At 46.2% G+C, this 19,603-nt stretch overlaps 1 protein-coding gene across 1 annotated transcript in view; it reads right to left on the bottom strand.

Moving 5' to 3' along the window:
* Positions 1-17,680, bottom strand: part of LOC148098633 (uncharacterized) — a 35,451-nt gene extending 17,771 nt beyond the window's left edge. Inside the window, exons 1-4 of the mRNA XM_087852883.1 lie at positions 17,114-17,680; positions 15,893-16,831; positions 15,483-15,622; positions 15,219-15,401 (exon numbers count right to left, since the gene is read on the bottom strand). Coding sequence (XP_087709009.1) covers positions 15,219-15,401; positions 15,483-15,622; positions 15,893-16,831; positions 17,114-17,671 — 1,820 coding nt within the window. The 5' untranslated portion in view covers positions 17,672-17,680. The remainder of the gene's footprint in view (positions 1-15,218; positions 15,402-15,482; positions 15,623-15,892; positions 16,832-17,113) is intronic.
* Between the last annotated feature and the right edge of the window lie 1,923 nt (positions 17,681-19,603).

Genomic DNA, 19,603 nt, shown 5'->3' with positions numbered 1-19,603 from the left:
TGATCAGGAAAGACTGAACGATCTCAGTGCGCTCTGTTTCTGAGTGCTCGAGCATATTTATAACATAAGTGCTGTGTAATCTCATAACTTTTGCACACTTTTTTGCACCGTCTACACCACTTTTGTGAGAGAAATATTTCCAAACGACACCTCCCCCCCCCCTCAAAAAAAAAGATACAAATCTGTCTGTGAAACATTATCACGTGGCATTAGGGGTTTGTCTGCTATTAAATGGCCAAAGTGGATTATTATGTCTGGAAGATTTACTCTGTTCTTCTCTTGGACTTTTCAAGCAGCTTCTCCATAAAGGGGAATGTCTTCCATTATCCTGTTGGAATTTTAAAGATTTGGCCTGAGCGCTTATCTATGGCTCAAATCTGCAAAGCCGGGGTCTCCCGTTCCTTCACTCTCCCTTCATAAACTACAGCCATAAAAGAGTTGTTTACTACACTGATCCATACCAAGTGCTACACCTGGCCACAGCTGGGACTGAACCTTTAAAACAAAGAGTGCATCAAAGGTAACTGAGGGAATGGAGAGGAAGTTTATGTACCGTGAAGGAGAGATGGAGGGGAATAAGGATAAAAGGGCACAGAGGTAGACGGATAGAAGACAGAGGAAAGGAGGGATTGCTAAGGCACGAGTCTGTGAGGCAACACAGGAAAAGATATATATATATATATATATATATATATATATATATATATATATATATATATATATATATATCCATCCATCCATTCGCTTCCGCTTAACCTTTTCAGGGTCGCTGGAGCCTATCCCAGCTGTCATAGGGCGAGAGGCGGTGTACACCCCAGACAGGTCGCCAGTCTGTTGCAGGGCTAATACACAGAGACAGACAACCATTCACACTCACATTCACTCCCGCATTCATACCTATGGGCAATTTAGACTAATCAATTAACCTGTCTAACCCACGCAAACACAGGGAGAACATGCAAACTCCACACAGAAAGACCCCGGACTGATGGTGGAATTGAACTCATGACCTTCTTGCTGTGTGGCAACATATATATATATATATATCTGTGTGTGTGTGTGTGTGCGTGAGTGTTTGTGTAAGCAAAGACTTAGCAGAACAGCCACCATGACAACAAAGCTAAACACACTGAGACGTTGTGGGTCTTTGCTAATTTGTTGTGTTTTTTAAAGAAGATTTCTAAAAAGTAAGTGGTTGAAATGTTAGTTTACATTTAAAAGATTAGTATTCCATACAAATAACTCATTTGCAAAAACAATTTAAAAAATGTACATTAACATTAGTAACACATCATTTTTTTAAACTTCCTACATCTCAGTGTTTTTTGTCATTAACAGCCACAGTTAACTGCCCATGGAGCCAGAACAAAGCTCACAAACAACCCAAATTCCAAAACAGCAAAATGTAAACAGAATGCAGCGGTTTGTAAATCTCATAAACAGCTACAGCAACACTTCTCAAAAAAGTTGCGACAGGACAGTGTTTACCGCTCTGTACCACTGCTTTAAACACCACTCCGTTAACATCTGCGAACTGTGGAGACCAGCTGCTGGACCTTCAGATGTTAATCTGATGTAGGATTCGAGCTGTTTCGTGTTTCCCAAAAAAGAATTTCAAATTTAGATTCGTCTGATCACGGAACAGTTTTCCACTTTGTCTCAGTTCATTTTAAATGAGCTTTGGCCCGGAGAAGACAGCAGCGTTTCTGGATCATGTTCACATATGGCTACTTTGCATGATAGAGCTTTCACCGGTGTTTGTGGATGGCGCAGCGAGCTGTGTGCGCAGACCATGATTTCTGGAAGCGTTCCCGAGCCCATGCACTGATTTCCATGACTGTTTTTTAATGCAGTGCCAGCTGAGGGAAGATCACGGACACCCGATATTGATTTTCAGCTTTGTCCCTTACAAGCAGCGAGGGTTCACCGGATTGTCTGAATCGTTTGATGATATTATGAGCCATAGATGATGGGATATTCAAAGCCGTCACAATTTTACATTGAAGAACATTATTCTGAAATTGGTTCCACAATTTGTAGATGTAGTTTCTTGCAGATTGGTGAACTTCTGTCCATCTTTAGTTTTGAGAAACTCTGAAGATCATATTTTGCCAGCTGTTTCTTTTTTAGCACCGCTTACTTTTCCAGCTTTTAGTTACACCCCTCCCACCTTTTTGAGATCAAATTCATAATAATTTTCATGAAATACTATGAAATACAACATTTTTTTGGATCTGGGCATGTACATCAGCGAATGCGACATACACGAACACATACACACGCACAAGCTATTTAGTCACGGTGTTGATCGTTTGACCTTCAAAGAGACAAGGCTAAAGAAAAAAAAGGCTTGCACCCAGGCTGCTAAGAAATTGGCTCTTTTCCACCTGGTCACCCCTTCTCATTTTCATTCAGCCATCTTCACAGCCTACCAAGTTAAACGTTAAGATGTAATTACCAGTGAACTGAATGAACTATCAAGTCAGAGAACTGCAAAGTTATAGGGACCCAGTGGAAAAAAACAAAAACCCCACAGCTGCTTAAAGCTACGACAGGTGTTTTCTCCTGGGCCAAACTGAAATGAACATGGAAATGAATGTTTGAAATGCATTCAGCAGGGATAGGGAATAGAGAACGGCGGTATCGAGAGAAAGCGGGAATAGAGGTAATTATTCTGAAACTCCTTCACCTGTGACAAGAGGCGAATAGGGGTAAAGAGGGACCAGAGGTATGGGGTGGGTGTTAGCATGCACAGGAAACCAATTGGCATGAGACCCCTCGTGCTGTTCCTTCTGAACTCTACAATGACACAATGAGCCCCTTAACTGTCTCCATTTTTCTCTGTCTTTCTCCTTCAAGTTGATGACAGCAGTTACCTTTTTTTGTCTTCGTGCCTTTATTTTCATACAGCATACACACATAAAACCTTTTGCATTGTGACTACTGTTTGAAAAAGAGGCTCTCTAAGTAGTTCTGTGTGATGTTTGCCAATTTTGGTATTGATCTGATAGCAGGGCCAGTATAGCCGATACCAGTACCGATCGTTTTTACCTTTCACGTATAGTGGTCACTGCAGTGGACAGCAGAGATGGGCAGTAACGCGTTACTGTAATCCGATTACTTTTTTCAAGTAACGAGTAAAGTAAGGGATTACTATTGCAAAAACGGTAATTAGATTACCGTTACTTTCCCGTAGGAACGCTGTGTTACTGCGTTACTAAAACCGTGATTTTTTGCGAGAATGTCTCATGACAGTGACGTAAGCGAGTGCGACGTTCGTGACAACAACTGTGTGCAGATCAACAATGGATCATATATCGAGTATGGGAGAGAGTATGAGCGTGCAGCGTTTAAAGCGTGGAAGTACTGACCTTACTTTGAGTTTGATTCCATAAAAAGTGACAAAAACATTAGTGTCCATTGTGCGTGGGAAGAAAACTTCTTTTTACAGCGAAAAAAACCCCCTAAACTTCCAAACAAGCACCGAGTAGCTACGACATAATGGGAAACTCACAGAGAAACTCGCGGATTCTTCCACTGACCGCTGTGGCACACCTGCACCAGGACAAACCTCCGCCTGCCCCACTCCTGCTTTATAGGTGAAAATAGAGCAAAAGGACCGCTAGTCTTTGACTTTATTTATTTTCTGCTGTGTTTTACTTGCATCTATTTGAAAGAGTGAGTGTAAACACACAAAAAAATATATTTTATGTGCTGGAATGTGCAGAAAATATTAAACAAATTTCTTCCAGTCAGAGAATGTTGCATATAATTAAATTTTTGCTTGATGCATAAAGTTAAAAGATTAAAACTAATAAAACAAGTTTTAAAAAGAGACTTTTCCATTTGATTACATTTTGTATGATGGATTATGTAGAAAAAGTAGAATTGGGCTGAAAGATCTATCACTTTATCACCTATTCAGGTTGTAAATCGTGTTTTTAAAAAGTAACTAAGTAATTAATTACTTTTGAAAATAAGTAATCAGTAAAGTAACTGGATTACTTTTTTGGGGAAGTAATCAGTAATTAGTTACGATTACTTTTTTCAAGTAACTTGACCAACACTGGTGGACAGCTATTCAAAGGCTGTCTTGTCTTGTATTTGTGTCGGTGTTGATGGTATACTTGCACATTAACCACTACATTGGACACTGATGTGTCACTCCATGCCCACAGTTATTTTTGTTACATATATTGTTACATTGTTATAAAATATATTTAAAATATTTTTGTTATGTTATAGTTTTTACACAGTGTATATTATTTATTTGTTAGTCAAAATGTATGTTGTCCACCTAAGTGGACATGTAAAAAAACTCTTTGAAAAGTACATGTTTAAAAAAATGAAGTTCAAAAATCTTTTTTTCGTGCCCAAAGATGAATAAAAATATTAAAAAATCCAGATTGAGGTTGTAATAATTCATGCATGAAAGGGTTAAAGGCAGCTTATGTAGAAGAGAGACAGCAGTGTGTCGTGATTTATCGGCTAAATGATCATTTATTTGCAAATTCAGAATACCAGCGTTGCTATCGATAGTATCGATATTTGGATCGATCTGCCCACCTCTAACCTGTAAGTTAAAGAAAGGAATTGAGAGCAAATGCAAAGCCATTATTGCAAACTGTGAGCTCTGCAGTCTTGTAGCGAAGGCAGGTGTAGTTTCCCTTCTCATGCAATCACTGACTTGTTTATTTTACCAGCTCAGCAGCCTTGGTTTCTCTTTATGTGCATGGGTGGACATGCGCTTAAAAAGAGAGAAAGCACAATGAGAATGTGGAGGGCTAAGGTGAAAGCAACAAACACAGATCAGACTGAGACAGGCTGAGGCAGAGAGTCAGTAAAGAAGCACCATCTATTTTCTTCAATGGCCACTGATCGATAACATCCAGTTCATTCTTCTTTATGAAACGATACCTCAGAAAGAACCGAAGAGTGACAGAATTAGGTAGGTGGAGAGAGTTATGGCCAGAGAGGTGACTGCGGGTTGAACTCGTGACCTATGACGCACGCTTGGAGCCGTCTCATTCAATTACAGAGCATATTCTAGCTACAGTCCGGGAGACAGAGGTAAAGGAGCTCCTCGTGCTGCACGAGGAACTGACATTTATGTGTTTTGTGTTACGCGGGGTGATGGCGATTTTCTGTTCCGCTCTGACTTCAAAAGAGCGACCAGCTGGGAGGATAAAGTCTTGTGACGATTAAGAATTATATCGCAAGCAAATGCCCTTCCATAAATTTAATCAAGAGATGTTATGGGAAAAATCCTATTACATAGATGCAAAGTGAAAGTCTTAGAGGGGATATTTTTCTTTCACTAATAGAAATGCTGAGGCTTACAATAAGTTGAGTGGATTCATTTTAACGAAATTGTTACCAGTACTGACTTAATTCCATTTACCCCCAGTCCCTGTGCAATAACCCACGCAGCATAAACCTGATTCTCAGTCCTGCCTCGAAGAGAATTGCAGATGATGTCATGAGGCCATTATCAGCCAATTACATTACCAGCAATTGCCTCTGATATATTGGCTATTCAGAACAATCACCAACATCCAGTGGGGCCATCAGGAGCAATATGATAAGCCCTGCTCTCTAAATAAATACACACTTTTAAAAAACAGGTCTGAGTGCTTCTGCTGCTCCAGATAGACAAGCAAGCACTTTGCTCTTTCTTTTTTAAAGAAGACAACAAAAAGTTTTACAGTTTACAGTGAGAGGACTATCTGTTGTGAATCCAGAAAGTAGTCTGGGCCGTTAATCAAATGCTGCAGCTTGCCAGTTTCCTGGGGTCAGTGCGTGCTATGCACATAAATTACACATCTTGTATCACCACCATATGGAATCTGGTAAAGGAATATAAGGTAAGAACTGAGACAGGCAAAGGAAAGGCAGTAGTAAAGAGTTTCTTTCTTTATTTCTTTCCCTTTTGGATCAGTTTCAGATGCAGTACACTTGGTAGTAAAAACAACCCTGACTAGTGAGACGGTCCACCCAGAGAGAGAAACCTGGCCTGTGCACTTATATCAAGAGCGCTAACAAAACTCTGCACTTATGTGAATGATCCCGTGTTTGTATACGCATGTTCATGCTGCATGACCAAATACTAAGGCGTCAGCTTGAGTGTGACAAAGTGCCTGCAGTAAAGTGTGGGAGCCTGTTTAACAGGGCTTCAAAGGGAACGGGCTTGTTTAACATTATGAGAATATTTGTCAGGGCCGCACACATCTGGAGATACTCATTTCATCTGACAAGTGTGTGAATAAAGCAAGTATGTGCAGCGATTGTGTAAATACTTGACATTTGTGTTCGACTCTGTTCCCGGCAGTGTTTGGATCTGGCATGTTTCCATTCTTTTATCTTGCTTGTTTCTTTAAAAAATGCTAGCCCCCATCTTTATATTTAAGACTTATGTTACTGGGTGTGTTTATTCCAGTGTTTGTGGGAGGTAGACTGATATATTGTATTGGCAATATGTTTTGATTTTAGCCTTTTGGTATGAGATGAAAGGTAATCGGCATCACCTCTTGCTTTCCATAACTGGGAACACTATCTGCTTTCTCGGAGAAACGTTTGAAATTTAACGGGCAATTGAATTTGTGTGCGAGTCACTAAGCTTGGGCCTGCCTAGTAAATATTATGCAATTCAGAAAACTATAAACAGTAAATATTACAGATTCACTGGTTACACTATAGTGCTAAAAGTATTCACTCATCCATCCAGATCATTGAAGGTGTTGCAATCACGTTCATGGCCCCAGGTGTATAAAATCAAGGCATGCAGAGTGCTTCTACAAACATCTGTGAAAGAATGGGTCGCTCCCAGGAGCTCGGTGAATTCCAGTGTGGCACCGTGATGCCACCTGTGCAACAAGTCTAGTTGTGAAATTTCGCCACTGCTAAATATTACACAGTCAACTGTTAGTGGTATTATAACAAATTGAAAGCGATTGGGAACGACAGCAACTCAGCCACCAAGTATTAGGTCACATAAAATCAGAGCGCATAGTGCACAGAGCTCGCAAACTGTCTGCAGAGTCAGTTGCTACAGACCTCCAAACTTCATGCGGGCTTCAGATTAGCTCAAGAACAGTGCGTAGTGAGCTTCATAGAATGGTTTTACATGGCTGAGCAGCTACATCCAAGCTTTAATGCATCCTGCCATTAGACTCTAGAGCAGTGGAGACGTGTTCTTTGGATTAAAGAATTACGCTTCTCCGTCTGGCAATCCGATGGATGAGTCTGAGTTTGGCGATTGCCAGGTGAATGCTACTTTTCTAAGTACATTGTGCCAATTTTAAAGACTGGTGGAGGACTATGGACTATGGGGTTGTTTCTCAGGAGTTGAGCTCACTTATAGAGCCACCATAGAGAGCATCCTACAACATGGTATGCAGGGTGCTCAGTTGCAGACAGGAAAGTACTGCAGAGGGTCATCAACACAGCCCAGAAGATCACTGGCTGCTCTCTGCCCAGTCTGGAGGCCATTGCAAACTCTCGATACCTCAGCAGAGCTGACAATATCATTAAGGACTACTCTCACCCCAGTAATCAACTGTTTGAACTATTACCGCCAGGCCGACGGTACAGGTCACATAAAACCAGGACAAACAGATTCAGGGATAGCTTCTTTCCCAGAGCTATCACCGTAGTAAATAAGCACAAAACAATTGAACCTGCTTAACTATACCATACTTGCCATTGTCACTATATTATGCTGCTATCCTGTATATATCGTACTTATTATTGTCTGAGTACTTCGGGTGTTTTATTGTACTTTTTATATTTTACATTTATATTTATTATTGCATTTTGCACCAAGGGAGTGGCACTCCAATTTCGTTGTACTTTGTACAATGACAATAAAGGCTATTATATTCTATTCTATTCTATTCCCTTAGCTCTAGTGAAAGAAACTCTTAATGCTTCAGCATGCCAAGACATTTTTTCACAATTTCATGTTCCTATCTTTGTGGGGAGAGTTTCGGGACGGCCTCTTCCTGTTCCAACATGACTGCGCACCAGTGGACAAAGCAAGGTCCATAGAGAGATGAGGGAGTTTGTGTGGAAGAACTCGACTGGCCTGCACAGACTCCTGACTTCAACCCGACACAACACTTTTGGGATGAATTAGAGCAATTAAGCCTTCTCGTCCAACATCAGTCTCTGACCTTACAAATGCTCTTTTGGAAGAATGATCAAAAGTTCCCATAAACACTCCTAAAACATGTGGAAAGCCTTCCCAGAAGAGCTGAAACTGTTATAGCTGTAAAGAGTGGGCTGACATGATATTAAACTCCACGGATTAAGAATGGGAGGTCACTCTTTTTCATATTCATGTTAAGGCGTGCAAGCAAACCCTTTTGACAATATAGTGTATTTTTTAAGTTTCTAGCTGGAGCAGCACAAGAAAGCTGTAAGACGATGGAGAGAGAGTAAATTTGAAATTGATCTCTGGTATGGTTGAAGATAAAATAAATAAAATAAATGCTTATTATGAGTTTTGCTGTTTTGGTGTCCCACAGTGGTCGTAGTGCTGTGTCTGGGAGTTTTTCTTCTTGAAAGGAAGCAGAATAAAATAATGAGGAAACACTAATGTGTGCAGGGGAATAAATATGGTCTTTAAAGTCCTAAAACTCCTTGAACTTTCAAAGTCCATATGACCTGAACATGCAGTCGGTCCAGCTCTCTCAGAGCGACGGGCATTTTTTTTTTCATGGAAAAAAAGCTTCCTTAATGAACCTCCCGGAAATCTCAGAACTGCCTTGAACTTCACAAAGGGCCGTCTGCTATTCCCCTGTGCCAGCAACTGTACGCTGTGGTGCGCCGTCCAGGAGAGAAAGAAGAGAGAAATAAGTAGCAGCTACTGTCGGGGGGTAGAGAGCGGGGGGACTTAAGACGGGATAGTAAAAAAGAAAAAAACAGGAATGCAGTGGAGAGATGAAGAGAAGAAGAACAAGAAGAAGCAGAGAGAGAGCTGGAGGGTGTAACACTGCGAGACAGAAAAGATGACGGGGGTAGAAGAAGAAGGATGGTTTGTTCTTTTTTTTCCCCCTCTTCTCTCCGTGTTGCTGCATCTCCCAAGAGCAACACGGACTGCTGTCTAGCCAGAATGAAGATGCTCTTAATCCTGCTTTGCTCATGTCTGCTGTAGCCAACTCCACTGATTCATGTACATGCAGGGAAACAGACTCAGACAAGCATCTTTACCAGGAGGTATACACACGAGGCAGTGCACACATGCTCAGGTACGATGAGCCAATCCAGACTCAGACATGCGGGCTCAAATTCAGATGAAAAGTTCAGTCAAAGAGAAGAGCCGGCGTATGTGTAGAGGGGGTCATCTACTAACCAGAAGGGTGGTAGTTCAATCCCCGGCTTCTCGAGCAAGAGACCGAACCCCACGCTCCTCTTAATTCATCACATCAGAATGTGATGTGTTATGTTACCAATAAGACGTCTAGAAAGCCCAGTGTGATACAGTCATAAGGTGGTAAAGACACCAGGATCTACATGCAGATTATCACCCAGCCCACGTGTGAAGTTCAGTAGAAGGCAGTTAAGACTTATATTTTACTATGTCAGGCCGCGAGTGGAAAAAGCAGAATAAAAATTCAATTCCTTTCACGCAACACACCTGCTGCAGCGGGAAAGTGGGGTGTTACACACCGTGCAGCTCGCTAATCCATGATAGGATAAGAGAGACGGCGCTTGGCAAGTGTATAAAAATTCAATATCTGACAATGCATTATAGGCTGTCTGTAGCATGTCTAACATGGCTAGAACTGAGTGACTCATAGAAGATACAGATACTTTACTCAGACACCAAAGGAGATGCTGCTGCACAGATGTCCAACCCTGCCAGCCTTGTGAGGAGGACCAGGGATGGTGGATAAGACTCGCGTTGAGAGCTTGGCCTCTGCTACACAGTCAGCTCGTGTGAGAGTATCACACATCCAGCAAGGCAGCAGTCCCCAACCCCCAGGCCTCGGACCGGTACCGGTCCGTGAGTCGTTTGGTACCGGGCCGCGAGAGTTGAGGCTCAGGTGTGAAATGTATAGTTTTCAGGGTTTTTTATCGGTTTTCAGCGTTATTTTGTTATCGTTTTTATCGTTTCCTCGGTTTTCCTGGGTCTTTTCACGTGTTATGAATAAATCTTCTTTTTTTTCGGTACCGGTACTAGTTTTATTTTGTTGTATTTATCCGCGACACCTTAAAGGCCGGTCCGTGGCGCAAAAAAGGTTGGGGACCGCTGCAGCAAGGGATAAGATTCAACGTGAATCCAGATGCAAATGTTAAGAGACTGGTGCATCTTCTCCTCACATGGACTGATTGACTGGCTGCAGCAGAGTGCAGGTGATGGAAGTGATATATACTGGAGCCTGCAAAAGGAAACATTCAATTCAATTCAATTCAATTCAATTTTATTTATATAGCGCCAAATCACAACAAAAGTCGCCTCAAGGCGCTTCATAGATACAGAGAAAAACCCAACAATCATATGACCCCCTATGAGCAGCACTTTGGCGACAGTGGGAAGGAAAAACTCCTTTTAACAGGAAGAAACCTCCGACGGAACCAGGCTCAGGGAGGGGCGGGGCCATCTGCTGTGATTGGTTGGGGTGAGAGAAGGAAGACAGGATAAAAGACATGCTGTGGAAGAGAGACAGAGGTTAATAACAGATATGATTCAACACAGAGAGGTCTGTTAATACATAGAGAGCGAGAAAGGTGACTGGAAAGGAAAAACTCAATGCATCATGGGAATCCCCGGCAGCCTACGTCTATTGCAGCATAACTAAGGGAGGATTCAGGGTCACCTGGTCCAGCCCTAACTATATGCTTTAGCAAAAAGGAAAGTTTTAAGCCTAATCTTAAAAGTAGAGATAGTGTCTGTCTCCCGAATCCAAACTGGAAGCTGGTTCCACAGAAGAGGGGCCTGAAAACTGAAGGCTCTCCCTCCCATTCTACATTTAAATACTCTAGGAAATACTCTACATTCAGGACAGCACGGACAGTGGTGGATAAATCCGATGGTTACAAATTCACATGTGACACAGTGCGGAGTCTCTATGCTTTCATATGCAAACGTACACATTTACACAGCAATTATGCACACGTGTATATTCAGACTCACAAGAGACTGCTCTATATATACACAACAGGTGCACAAACATGCCAGCCTACACGCACACTTGCCAAGGAGCAAAACAGTCGGAAAAAGACAGATCCGCATGCACACAACAGCCAGGTGTGTGAATTAAAACCCATCTGATTCCATTAGGCTGATCGGTTCAATAGTGCTGATTACCTCTGATTGGGTATCACAACATTGGCAGTGGGGGAAGAACAACTGCTTCCCCTGGACACACGACGCTGCCGACCATTCAATCGCAATTATATCCACCATATTAGCAGATTAGCAGACAAGCTGACCCCAACGTGGAACCGAGCCAAGAGAGAGCCCAGGCGAGCTAGAAAGGCAGGTGTTATAACTCCCCCCGCGCACCCTCCCCCCACACATGCTGCCGGCTTACAGCTGCAGCAGTGGCGCACCATGCATTAACTCATTAATGATACATGGCAGAGGGGCCCCAGCTCCCTTTAGCAACTAGCAGTGATGTGTGTCGACAGCTCATGGTCCATTCTCAAAAACTCAACATTTTGTGAGTTTTTTGGCTATTTAGACAAATCCATGCACCCCTTTTTCCAGAATTCATCACTCGACAGCTGTGGATCATTTTAAATATCACCAAATCTGCTTTGCTTTTGCTTTAAACAAAATATTTAAACCATTACTGTTTGGAAGTTCAAATGCATAGAGTTACTATTAATGGAGCAAAGGCACTTTTTCCACTACGGTGCATGCAGCTTAAATAATTTCCTTGCTACTCTGAGTCAGATACAATGAACGGTGGATAGTTTCATCACTAAAGTGCACTGGTGGCCATTATGTTTCCAGAAATTACCTTTGCCTTCATTATTACAAATGTAGTCATCTCATTCCAGTCAAGCTTTGCTTAAAAACAACATTAGACGTAATATTTTGGGCAGTGAGGCACCTGATGCATGTTCATGTATAATGTTACAATTGTGAATGGGCTGCATATCTCAGTACGATAGCGCGTCCCATTCAACCGCCTCTTTCAAAACTTCTCATTTGTCTTTTTAATCTTCTCTACCCACCTTCTGGTGCACCCGGGAGTGTGACACTCCACAGAAGCTTGGTGCAGAGAATAATGGAGTGTACATACATCAGTGTAATGACAACTCGATCTGGCTTTTTTTTTTTTAATGCGTTTTTATCCTTCTGTTCTTTTTAAAAATAAAGTCCTGAAAAACAGTCCAACCTTACAAGGAAATCAACAATACTGTTTGAGAGGGTTACGATGATTAGTTTTTCTATAACTGACAACCTCACTCTTTATCTCTCTGTAAAAAAAAAAGCCAATCACATATCAAATAGAACGAGCCTTGTCAGCCTTATAACCATGGTAATAGAAGAGAAACTTCTAGCATGCTGTTGATAATGTGAAACTGTCTTTCACTAAACTGAGCCTCTAATTTCTCTCTAAAGTTTTTTTTTGTAAATTATAATGTCCAAATCCTGAATTCAAACCCTAATCTTCTAAGTTAAAGTGACATGTTTGATTCTTGCCTCCATCTCTCTGGATATGAGGACAGTATTATCAAAAATGTGAATGCTTTATGTGTAAACCACTCTAGTCTTGTGTTGGGGTGGCTGACTAGGCTACGCAAACCAAGTTTTAAACAGCTTAACCTTTTAATTTTAAATTCTGCCTTTATGATCTTCCTACCTTGTAGCAAAAACATATAATTTGTTTCCATTTCTTTAGCTTAGTTTAAACAGAATAGCCTTTCTGTACTAACAAAAGGCCAGAAACTGAAAACGTGGCATACCTCGGCATGATGTGCAGTGTATTTATAAAATATCTGAGCAAACTGGATAAGTGGAGGAACAAAAGAAAAAGTGGCAGGCCTGAAAAACTATCCACAGTATCCGAAAGATGTGTATTTAAGAAACAGGGGGGAAAAAAATCCAGCAAAAACCTGACACGGCATCTGAGAGATGCATCCGGCCCTTCAGTTGATCCATCTATTGTTCTCTGAAATGGTCTCAGTGGAAGAGTGGTTGTCAAGAAGTCATTCTTATGGAAGAGAAAAAGATAGAAAGGGCTGGGGGATTTAAAATGACACAAAAACTGGACTGAAAATGAGTGGTTAATGGTCTTAGGGAGTCATTAATCCAAAATGGAAATTTCTGGTTCAAATCACCATGGGTATACAAGGAGGAGGTCTGGAATATAGCCAACTGTAAAACACGGTTGAGGCTCTGTCATGGTTTGCATTTCAGCCAGTGGTGTTTGGGATTTATCCAACTTTGAACACGGAAAAGTATCGACAGGTTTTGATCCACCGTGCAACACCATATTGAAGGCATCTGATTAGTAACAGCTTCCTTTTTCATCATGACAATGATGTATATGTGTATGTACAAAGTATCAGTATAGCCATCCCAACATTATCAGTCATGGATTGGCCTCACCATGAATGTGTGTAATGGGTCATCTTGACAGAGAATGGAACAAAAGACAGCCGGCATCTAAAGAAGAGCTTCGAATGTCCTTCAACAAGCCTGGAGACCTAAACCTGAACACTACTCAAAGAAAGCTCGCCCAAGAGAGTTCAGACTGTGTTGAAGGATAAAGTTGCACATTCAAAATATTGACCGTTAAGCTTTTCAGTATTGGAGAAACTTTGTTTTCCTCTTATAGACTGTGTTTCTAAAAAAAACAAACAAACAAAAAAATACACAATGCACAAATGCTTACCTACGAAAAGAAAGAGACAGACACAAAAGACAAAAATCAAACCATCTTTTAGAATTTCTTTGAGTAATATGCTGTTACGTAATATGACTCGTTTAAACTTACCTTTTACAATGTGTTGTTTCTTACTAATCAGGGCTTTCTTTTGTAACCACACTGCCCACTTAACGGCTTGGAGCAGTCGTAAAAACTGTAATATATTGTGATGTGTTAATGATGAGAGAGATTACGGTTTAATTCTTCCTCTAAGAGACGTGCAAGTGAGTCATTTAGATGTTTCCCCTGTGTTTACCAGGTTTCTTTGGAAGCCCGCAAAGTCAAGTAATTAAGTTGTCTCTGATTAATTAAGTGACTATCTATTCTCATTCTTCCCATAACACCACAACAATATGTTGAGATTCCCCAAGTGAAACGCCTGATAGGGAAAATAACATAATCAGTGGGTGCAATTTACTATGGGAGTGTCGGTAAGAAAACTCAGGGTAACGTGGATTTAAATGGCTCCTTTTCTCTGTTAATATTCATTGCATTTTCATAAAGGGGCCTTAATTATGTCACGGTTTGGCGTGGCAAACCGTGGGGGGGTGTGGGGAAGGAGGACCCAGGCGCGGTGCTCTATGTACAAGCAGTGCGTTTATTTACAGTGAAAACTGTACACACAACAATACATCCCCGTGTGCTCCCGACTTCCACTCCGTGTCTTCTCCCAGTGTTTGTGCTCGTGTGTCCGCTCCCTCGTGCCAGTGCACTCTGTGTCTGCTGCCCTCTCGTCCAGCAATCCTTCCTGGGAAAATAGAGGCAGTAGTTAGTACCCTCAGTACCCTAGGTAAGCTCACACTCACAAACAGACCAACTGGAGAACTGACGGGAAGTCTCACGAAATGATCCCGCGTCGGTGGGAGCTCCAAGACTCTCCTAAGTAGCTCCCCCGACGAGGCCTGATCAGGAGCAGGTGTGTGGCTTCGGGTGTGGCCAGTCCACCAGCAGGGCCACACCCACGAGGCCTGAAGGCGCCCGCAAAAACACATACACACATCCGCAAACAGAAAGAAGAGAGACAGCAACACCATATAATATAACCAGTCCATAACTGCTCAGGGATCCTGGGTTGCTCAGACCCAGAACCCTGACAGTACCCCCCCTCCAAGGGTCGGCACCCGACGACCCAAAAGCAAAAACAAAACCACAGTACAACCAACCCAGGGCGGGTGGCGGGGGGTCCAGGACGGAGGGCCCCAAAACCTCTCCGCCAAACAGCCACCACAAAGCAACAAAAGAAAAACACAGTCCAACAGTCCAATCCCCCGGTCCAGTGGCAGCAAACACAGTTCTGGCGGCCGACCCGCAGGACGGCAAAACAAGCGGGACCTGCTGTGGGTTAGGCAGTGGCGGCAAAACAGTTCAGGTGGCCTACCTCTAACCCCTTGATGGAAACGCAGCAACTCCGGCGGCCTGCCACGGGTCCGGTGGCGGCGGCGAAACGGTTCTGGTGGCCTGCCACGGATCTGGCGGCGGCGGCGCTGCAACTCCGGCGGGCGGCCACGGGTCCGGCGGTGGCGTTGCTGCTGCGGCAGGCGGATATGCGTCCGGCAGCCGCTGCGAAACGGTCACGGCAGGCGGCCACGGGTCCGGTGACGACAGCGTGGCAGCAGCGACGGGCTTCCACGGGTCCGGTGGCAGCGGCGTGGCAGCTGCGGTGGGCGGCCACGGGTCTGGTGGCGGCGGCGTGGCAGCTGCGGTGGGCGGCCACGGGTCCGGTGGCGGCGGCGTGGCTCCGACGAGCAACCGCGAGGTGTGGCACCTGATCTACGACGTGCTGGTTGCGGTCGTGCGGGTCGCGGACGTGCTGACCCCTCCGGCTCTCCAAGGTCTTGCGTGGGCAGCACGGGTTCCTCCTGCCCGCTGAGCTCCTCAGGCTTGCTGAGCTCCAGCTCAGGCTGCGGCGCGGGTTGCTCCGGCTCGTCCCACTCCCTCCGCTCACTGAGCTCCAGCTCGGCCCCCTCCGGCTTGCCGCGCTCATCAGCTAGCGGCGCTGGCACCACCGGCTCGCTGAGCTGCTCCTCCGGCGGCTTGCCCCGGGTCCGGCGGTGCTGCTCCGGTGAGCAACAGCGAGATGTGGTACATGGCTGATGACGCGCTGGTCGCTGACGTGGACGCGCTGGATGTGGACGGCGGGGAGGGCGCGCTAGACGTGGAGGTCCCTCCGACAGCGGCGCTGGCTCCACCGGCTCGCTGAGCTGCACCTCGGCTGGGAGCGGCGCTGGCTCCACCGGCTCGCTGAGCTCCTCCGGCTCCTGCCCGCTGAGCTGCACCTCGGCTGGGAGCGGCGCTGGCTCCACCGGCTCGCTGAGCTCCTCCGGCTCCTGCCCGCTGAGCTGCTCCTCGGCTGGCAGCACGAGCTCCTCCGGCTCCTGCCCGCTGAGCTGCTCCTCGGCTGGCAGCACGAGCTCCTCCGGCTCCTGCCCGCTGAGCTGCTCCTCGGCTGGCAGCACGAGCTCCTCCGGCTCCTGCCCGCTGAGCTGCTCCTCGGCTGGCAGCACGAGCGGCGCTGGCTCCACCGGCTCGCTGAGCTCCTCCGGCTCCTGCCCGCTGAGCTGCTCCTCGGCTGGCAGCGGCGCTGGCTCCACCGGCTCGCCGAGCTCCACCGGCTCGCCGAGCTCCACCGGCTCGCCGAGCTCCACCGGCTCGCCGAGCTCCACCGGCTCGCCGAGCTCCACCGGCTGCGGCGCGGGCTCCTCCCGCTCGCCGAGCTCCACCGGCTGCGGCGCGGGCTCCTCCCGCTCGCCGAGCTCCACCGGCTGCGGCGCGGGCTCCTCCCGCTCGCCGAGCTCCACCGGCTGCGGCGCGGGCTCCTCCCGCTCGCCGAGCTCCACCGGCTGCGGCGCGGGCTCCTCCCGCTCGCCGAGCTCCACCGGCTGCGGCGCGGGCTCCTCCCGCTCGCCGAGCTCCACCGGCTGCGGCGCGGGCTCCTCCCGCTCGCCGAGCTCCACCGGCTGCGGCGCGGGCTCCTCCCGCTCGCCGAGCTCCACCGGCTGCGGCGCGGGCTCCTCCCGCTCGCCGAGCTCCACCGGCTGCGGCGCGGGCTCCTCCCGCTCGCCGAGCTCCACCGGCTGCGGCGCGGGCTCCTCCCGCTCGCCGAGCTCCACCGGCTGCGGCGCGGGCTCCTCCCGCTCGCCGAGCTCCACCGGCTGCGGCGCGGGCTCCTCCCGCTCGCCGAGCTCCACCGGCTGCGGCGCGGGCTCCTCCCGCCCGCTGAGCTCCACCGGCTGCGGCGTCGTAGCAGGTGGCACTGTTACAGATGGTGAAGAGCTGAGCGGTGTGGAGATCGCTGAACGAGGAGACGCTAGCTGCACTGTTGGCTGGCTTACAGCAGCGTCGGCGGTGTCACCATCCACTAAAAACAAAGAAGCAAATGGGGTAGGAAATGACAAAGTGTCCTTATTACTCACCACAGCCGGCTCTTGAGATGTCCGGGAAGTCGGCTGCGGTGAGGAACGCCGGCGGCGCGCACGTCGTTTCCGGGTAGACGTCGGGGCCGGCGTGTCAGGCTGTGCATCCACCAGCTGACCGGGCTGGCGAGCAGCCTGAGTAGGAGAGTGAAGGTGGAGAGTTGAGAGCAGGAAGTCCAGGACTACTGAATTGAGGGAGTCCACCAGCCAGGGGAATTTGAACAGCGTCTCTTGCAGCCGCCTCTCCACGGCGTGACGCAAACCTTCCGCGGGCTTCTCCCCCCACAACTCGCATAGGCGGTAAACCTTGTCCATCACCTCCCTCCTGAGCCTCTCCTCAGAGACCGCTGGGTCCATGCCTGGCGGGATCATTCTGTCACGGTTTGGCGTGGCAAACCGTGGGGGGGTGTGGGGAAGGAGGACCCAGGCGCGGTGCTCTATGTACAAGCAGTGCGTTTATTTACAGTGAAAACTGTACACACAACAATACATCCCCGTGTGCTCCCGACTTCCACTCCGTGTCTTCTCCCAGTGTTTGTGCTCGTGTGTCCGCTCCCTCGTGCCAGTGCACTCTGTGTCTGCTGCCCTCTCGTCCAGCAATCCTTCCTGGGAAAATAGAGGCAGTAGTTAGTACCCTCAGTACCCTAGGTAAGCTCACACTCACAAACAGACCAACTGGAGAACTGACGGGAAGTCTCACGAAATGATCCCGCGTCGGTGGGAGCTCCAAGACTCTCCTAAGTAGCTCCCCCGACGAGGCCTGATCAGGAGCAGGTGTGTGGCTTCGGGTGTGGCCAGTCCACCAGCAGGGCCACACCCACGAGGCCTGAAGGCGCCCGCAGACCGGTGCTCGCAAAAACACATACACACATCCGCAAACAGAAAGAAGAGAGACAGCAACACCATATAATATAACCAGTCCATAACTGCTCAGGGATCCTGGGTTGCTCAGACCCAGAACCCTGACAAATTAACACACATTTCTTCACATTAACTAAGGCTTCTTCAGATTATGGACAGTGTGATTTAATTCTTCTTTGATAAATAATAGTGAAAAATGTGTATTAAGCCATGCTGAAATATGTCTGTGTAGTCAAGTTTTTTTCCATTCATAGGGATAAAACGGGAAAAAATGCATTTGTAAAAGTATTTAGGGTTTAGTTTTAGTTAACAATGACAAGTGGTGGAAGAATATTTTGAACCTACATTATGAAAACATCTCATTACACATAAAACTGTACAAAAGTAAAAATAATAATTCTGCATTATTCTTCTGTGTTAAATGGATTATTATCACTCCTGCACATTAGTCAAGCCAGCTTTATTTATAAAGCACTTTAAAGCAGCAAGTACTGACCAAGGTGCTTGACGGTACAAGCTGGAGGAGGTGGCCGGGGAGAGGGAGGTCTGGGCTTCTGCTTAGGCTGTTTGCCCCCCGCGACCCAGCCCCGGATAAGCGAAGTAGATGGATGGATGGACACAAAAATAATGATAGATTAAATTATAAATGAAAATATGAATGGAATATTGGGTGTTTGTAAAACAGGTAGTCAAACAGTTACATTCAGTCAACCAAGTAATTTCTAATAGATGCTAGTCTGAAAGCGCTGCCTGTTTTACCAAGCCGGACATGGTTGGAGCTTTTTGTACTAGAAGAGATATTTACAACTTTTTCACATGTCATCATCTTTACATCACACATGTTAACTAAGGTGGTTAGCAAGAGGAAGCTCATCTCTTACAATGAGAAATCACCGAAGTGCGTTTAAGTACTAGTGCTAGCTTTGTGCAGATCGTAACTAATCTCAGAGCAGAGAGAGCTGAGCCAGTGGCAGCTTGCCTTATGCACTGATCATCCATGTTTATACTGTGAAATACCAGTTTGAATGACCACAGCAGACTCGACAGCATGAACATGCTTTGCATCCTTTATTTACATGCACAGTTGCTCGACACTCACAACAGGCTGCAGCTCTGGCGCTGCCAGCCACACATATCAAAAACACAAATCACAGGACCCAGTGCAATACTTGGCATGATTGCGGATGCAGTGCAGGTGTGTCCGCCTTTGCTGCATGGCACCGCAGGCCACGCCCAGCGCCAACCAGCAGTTTATCCACACTGTGCATGTGGAAGCCACCAGAAAGAAGCTGTTGGGCTCTCAACTTGCCCAGCTCTCAACTTGTCTCAAGACATTGTTAAGGGGAGATGGACACGCCCATAAAATGGAGACAACTAAAGTTTCGTATGACCACTAAACAAGTGGAGCTTTCAGAGACAACAGCCTACTGAGGCCAAGAGATG

Source organism: Neolamprologus brichardi, chromosome 15 (assembly GCF_056152115.1).
Source record: "Neolamprologus brichardi isolate AB-2024 chromosome 15, ASM5615211v1, whole genome shotgun sequence".
Classification (NCBI taxonomy): domain Eukaryota; kingdom Metazoa; phylum Chordata; class Actinopteri; order Cichliformes; family Cichlidae; genus Neolamprologus; species Neolamprologus brichardi.
Note: the sequence above shows the minus strand (reverse complement) of the source record. Positions and strands in the feature narration are given on the sequence as shown.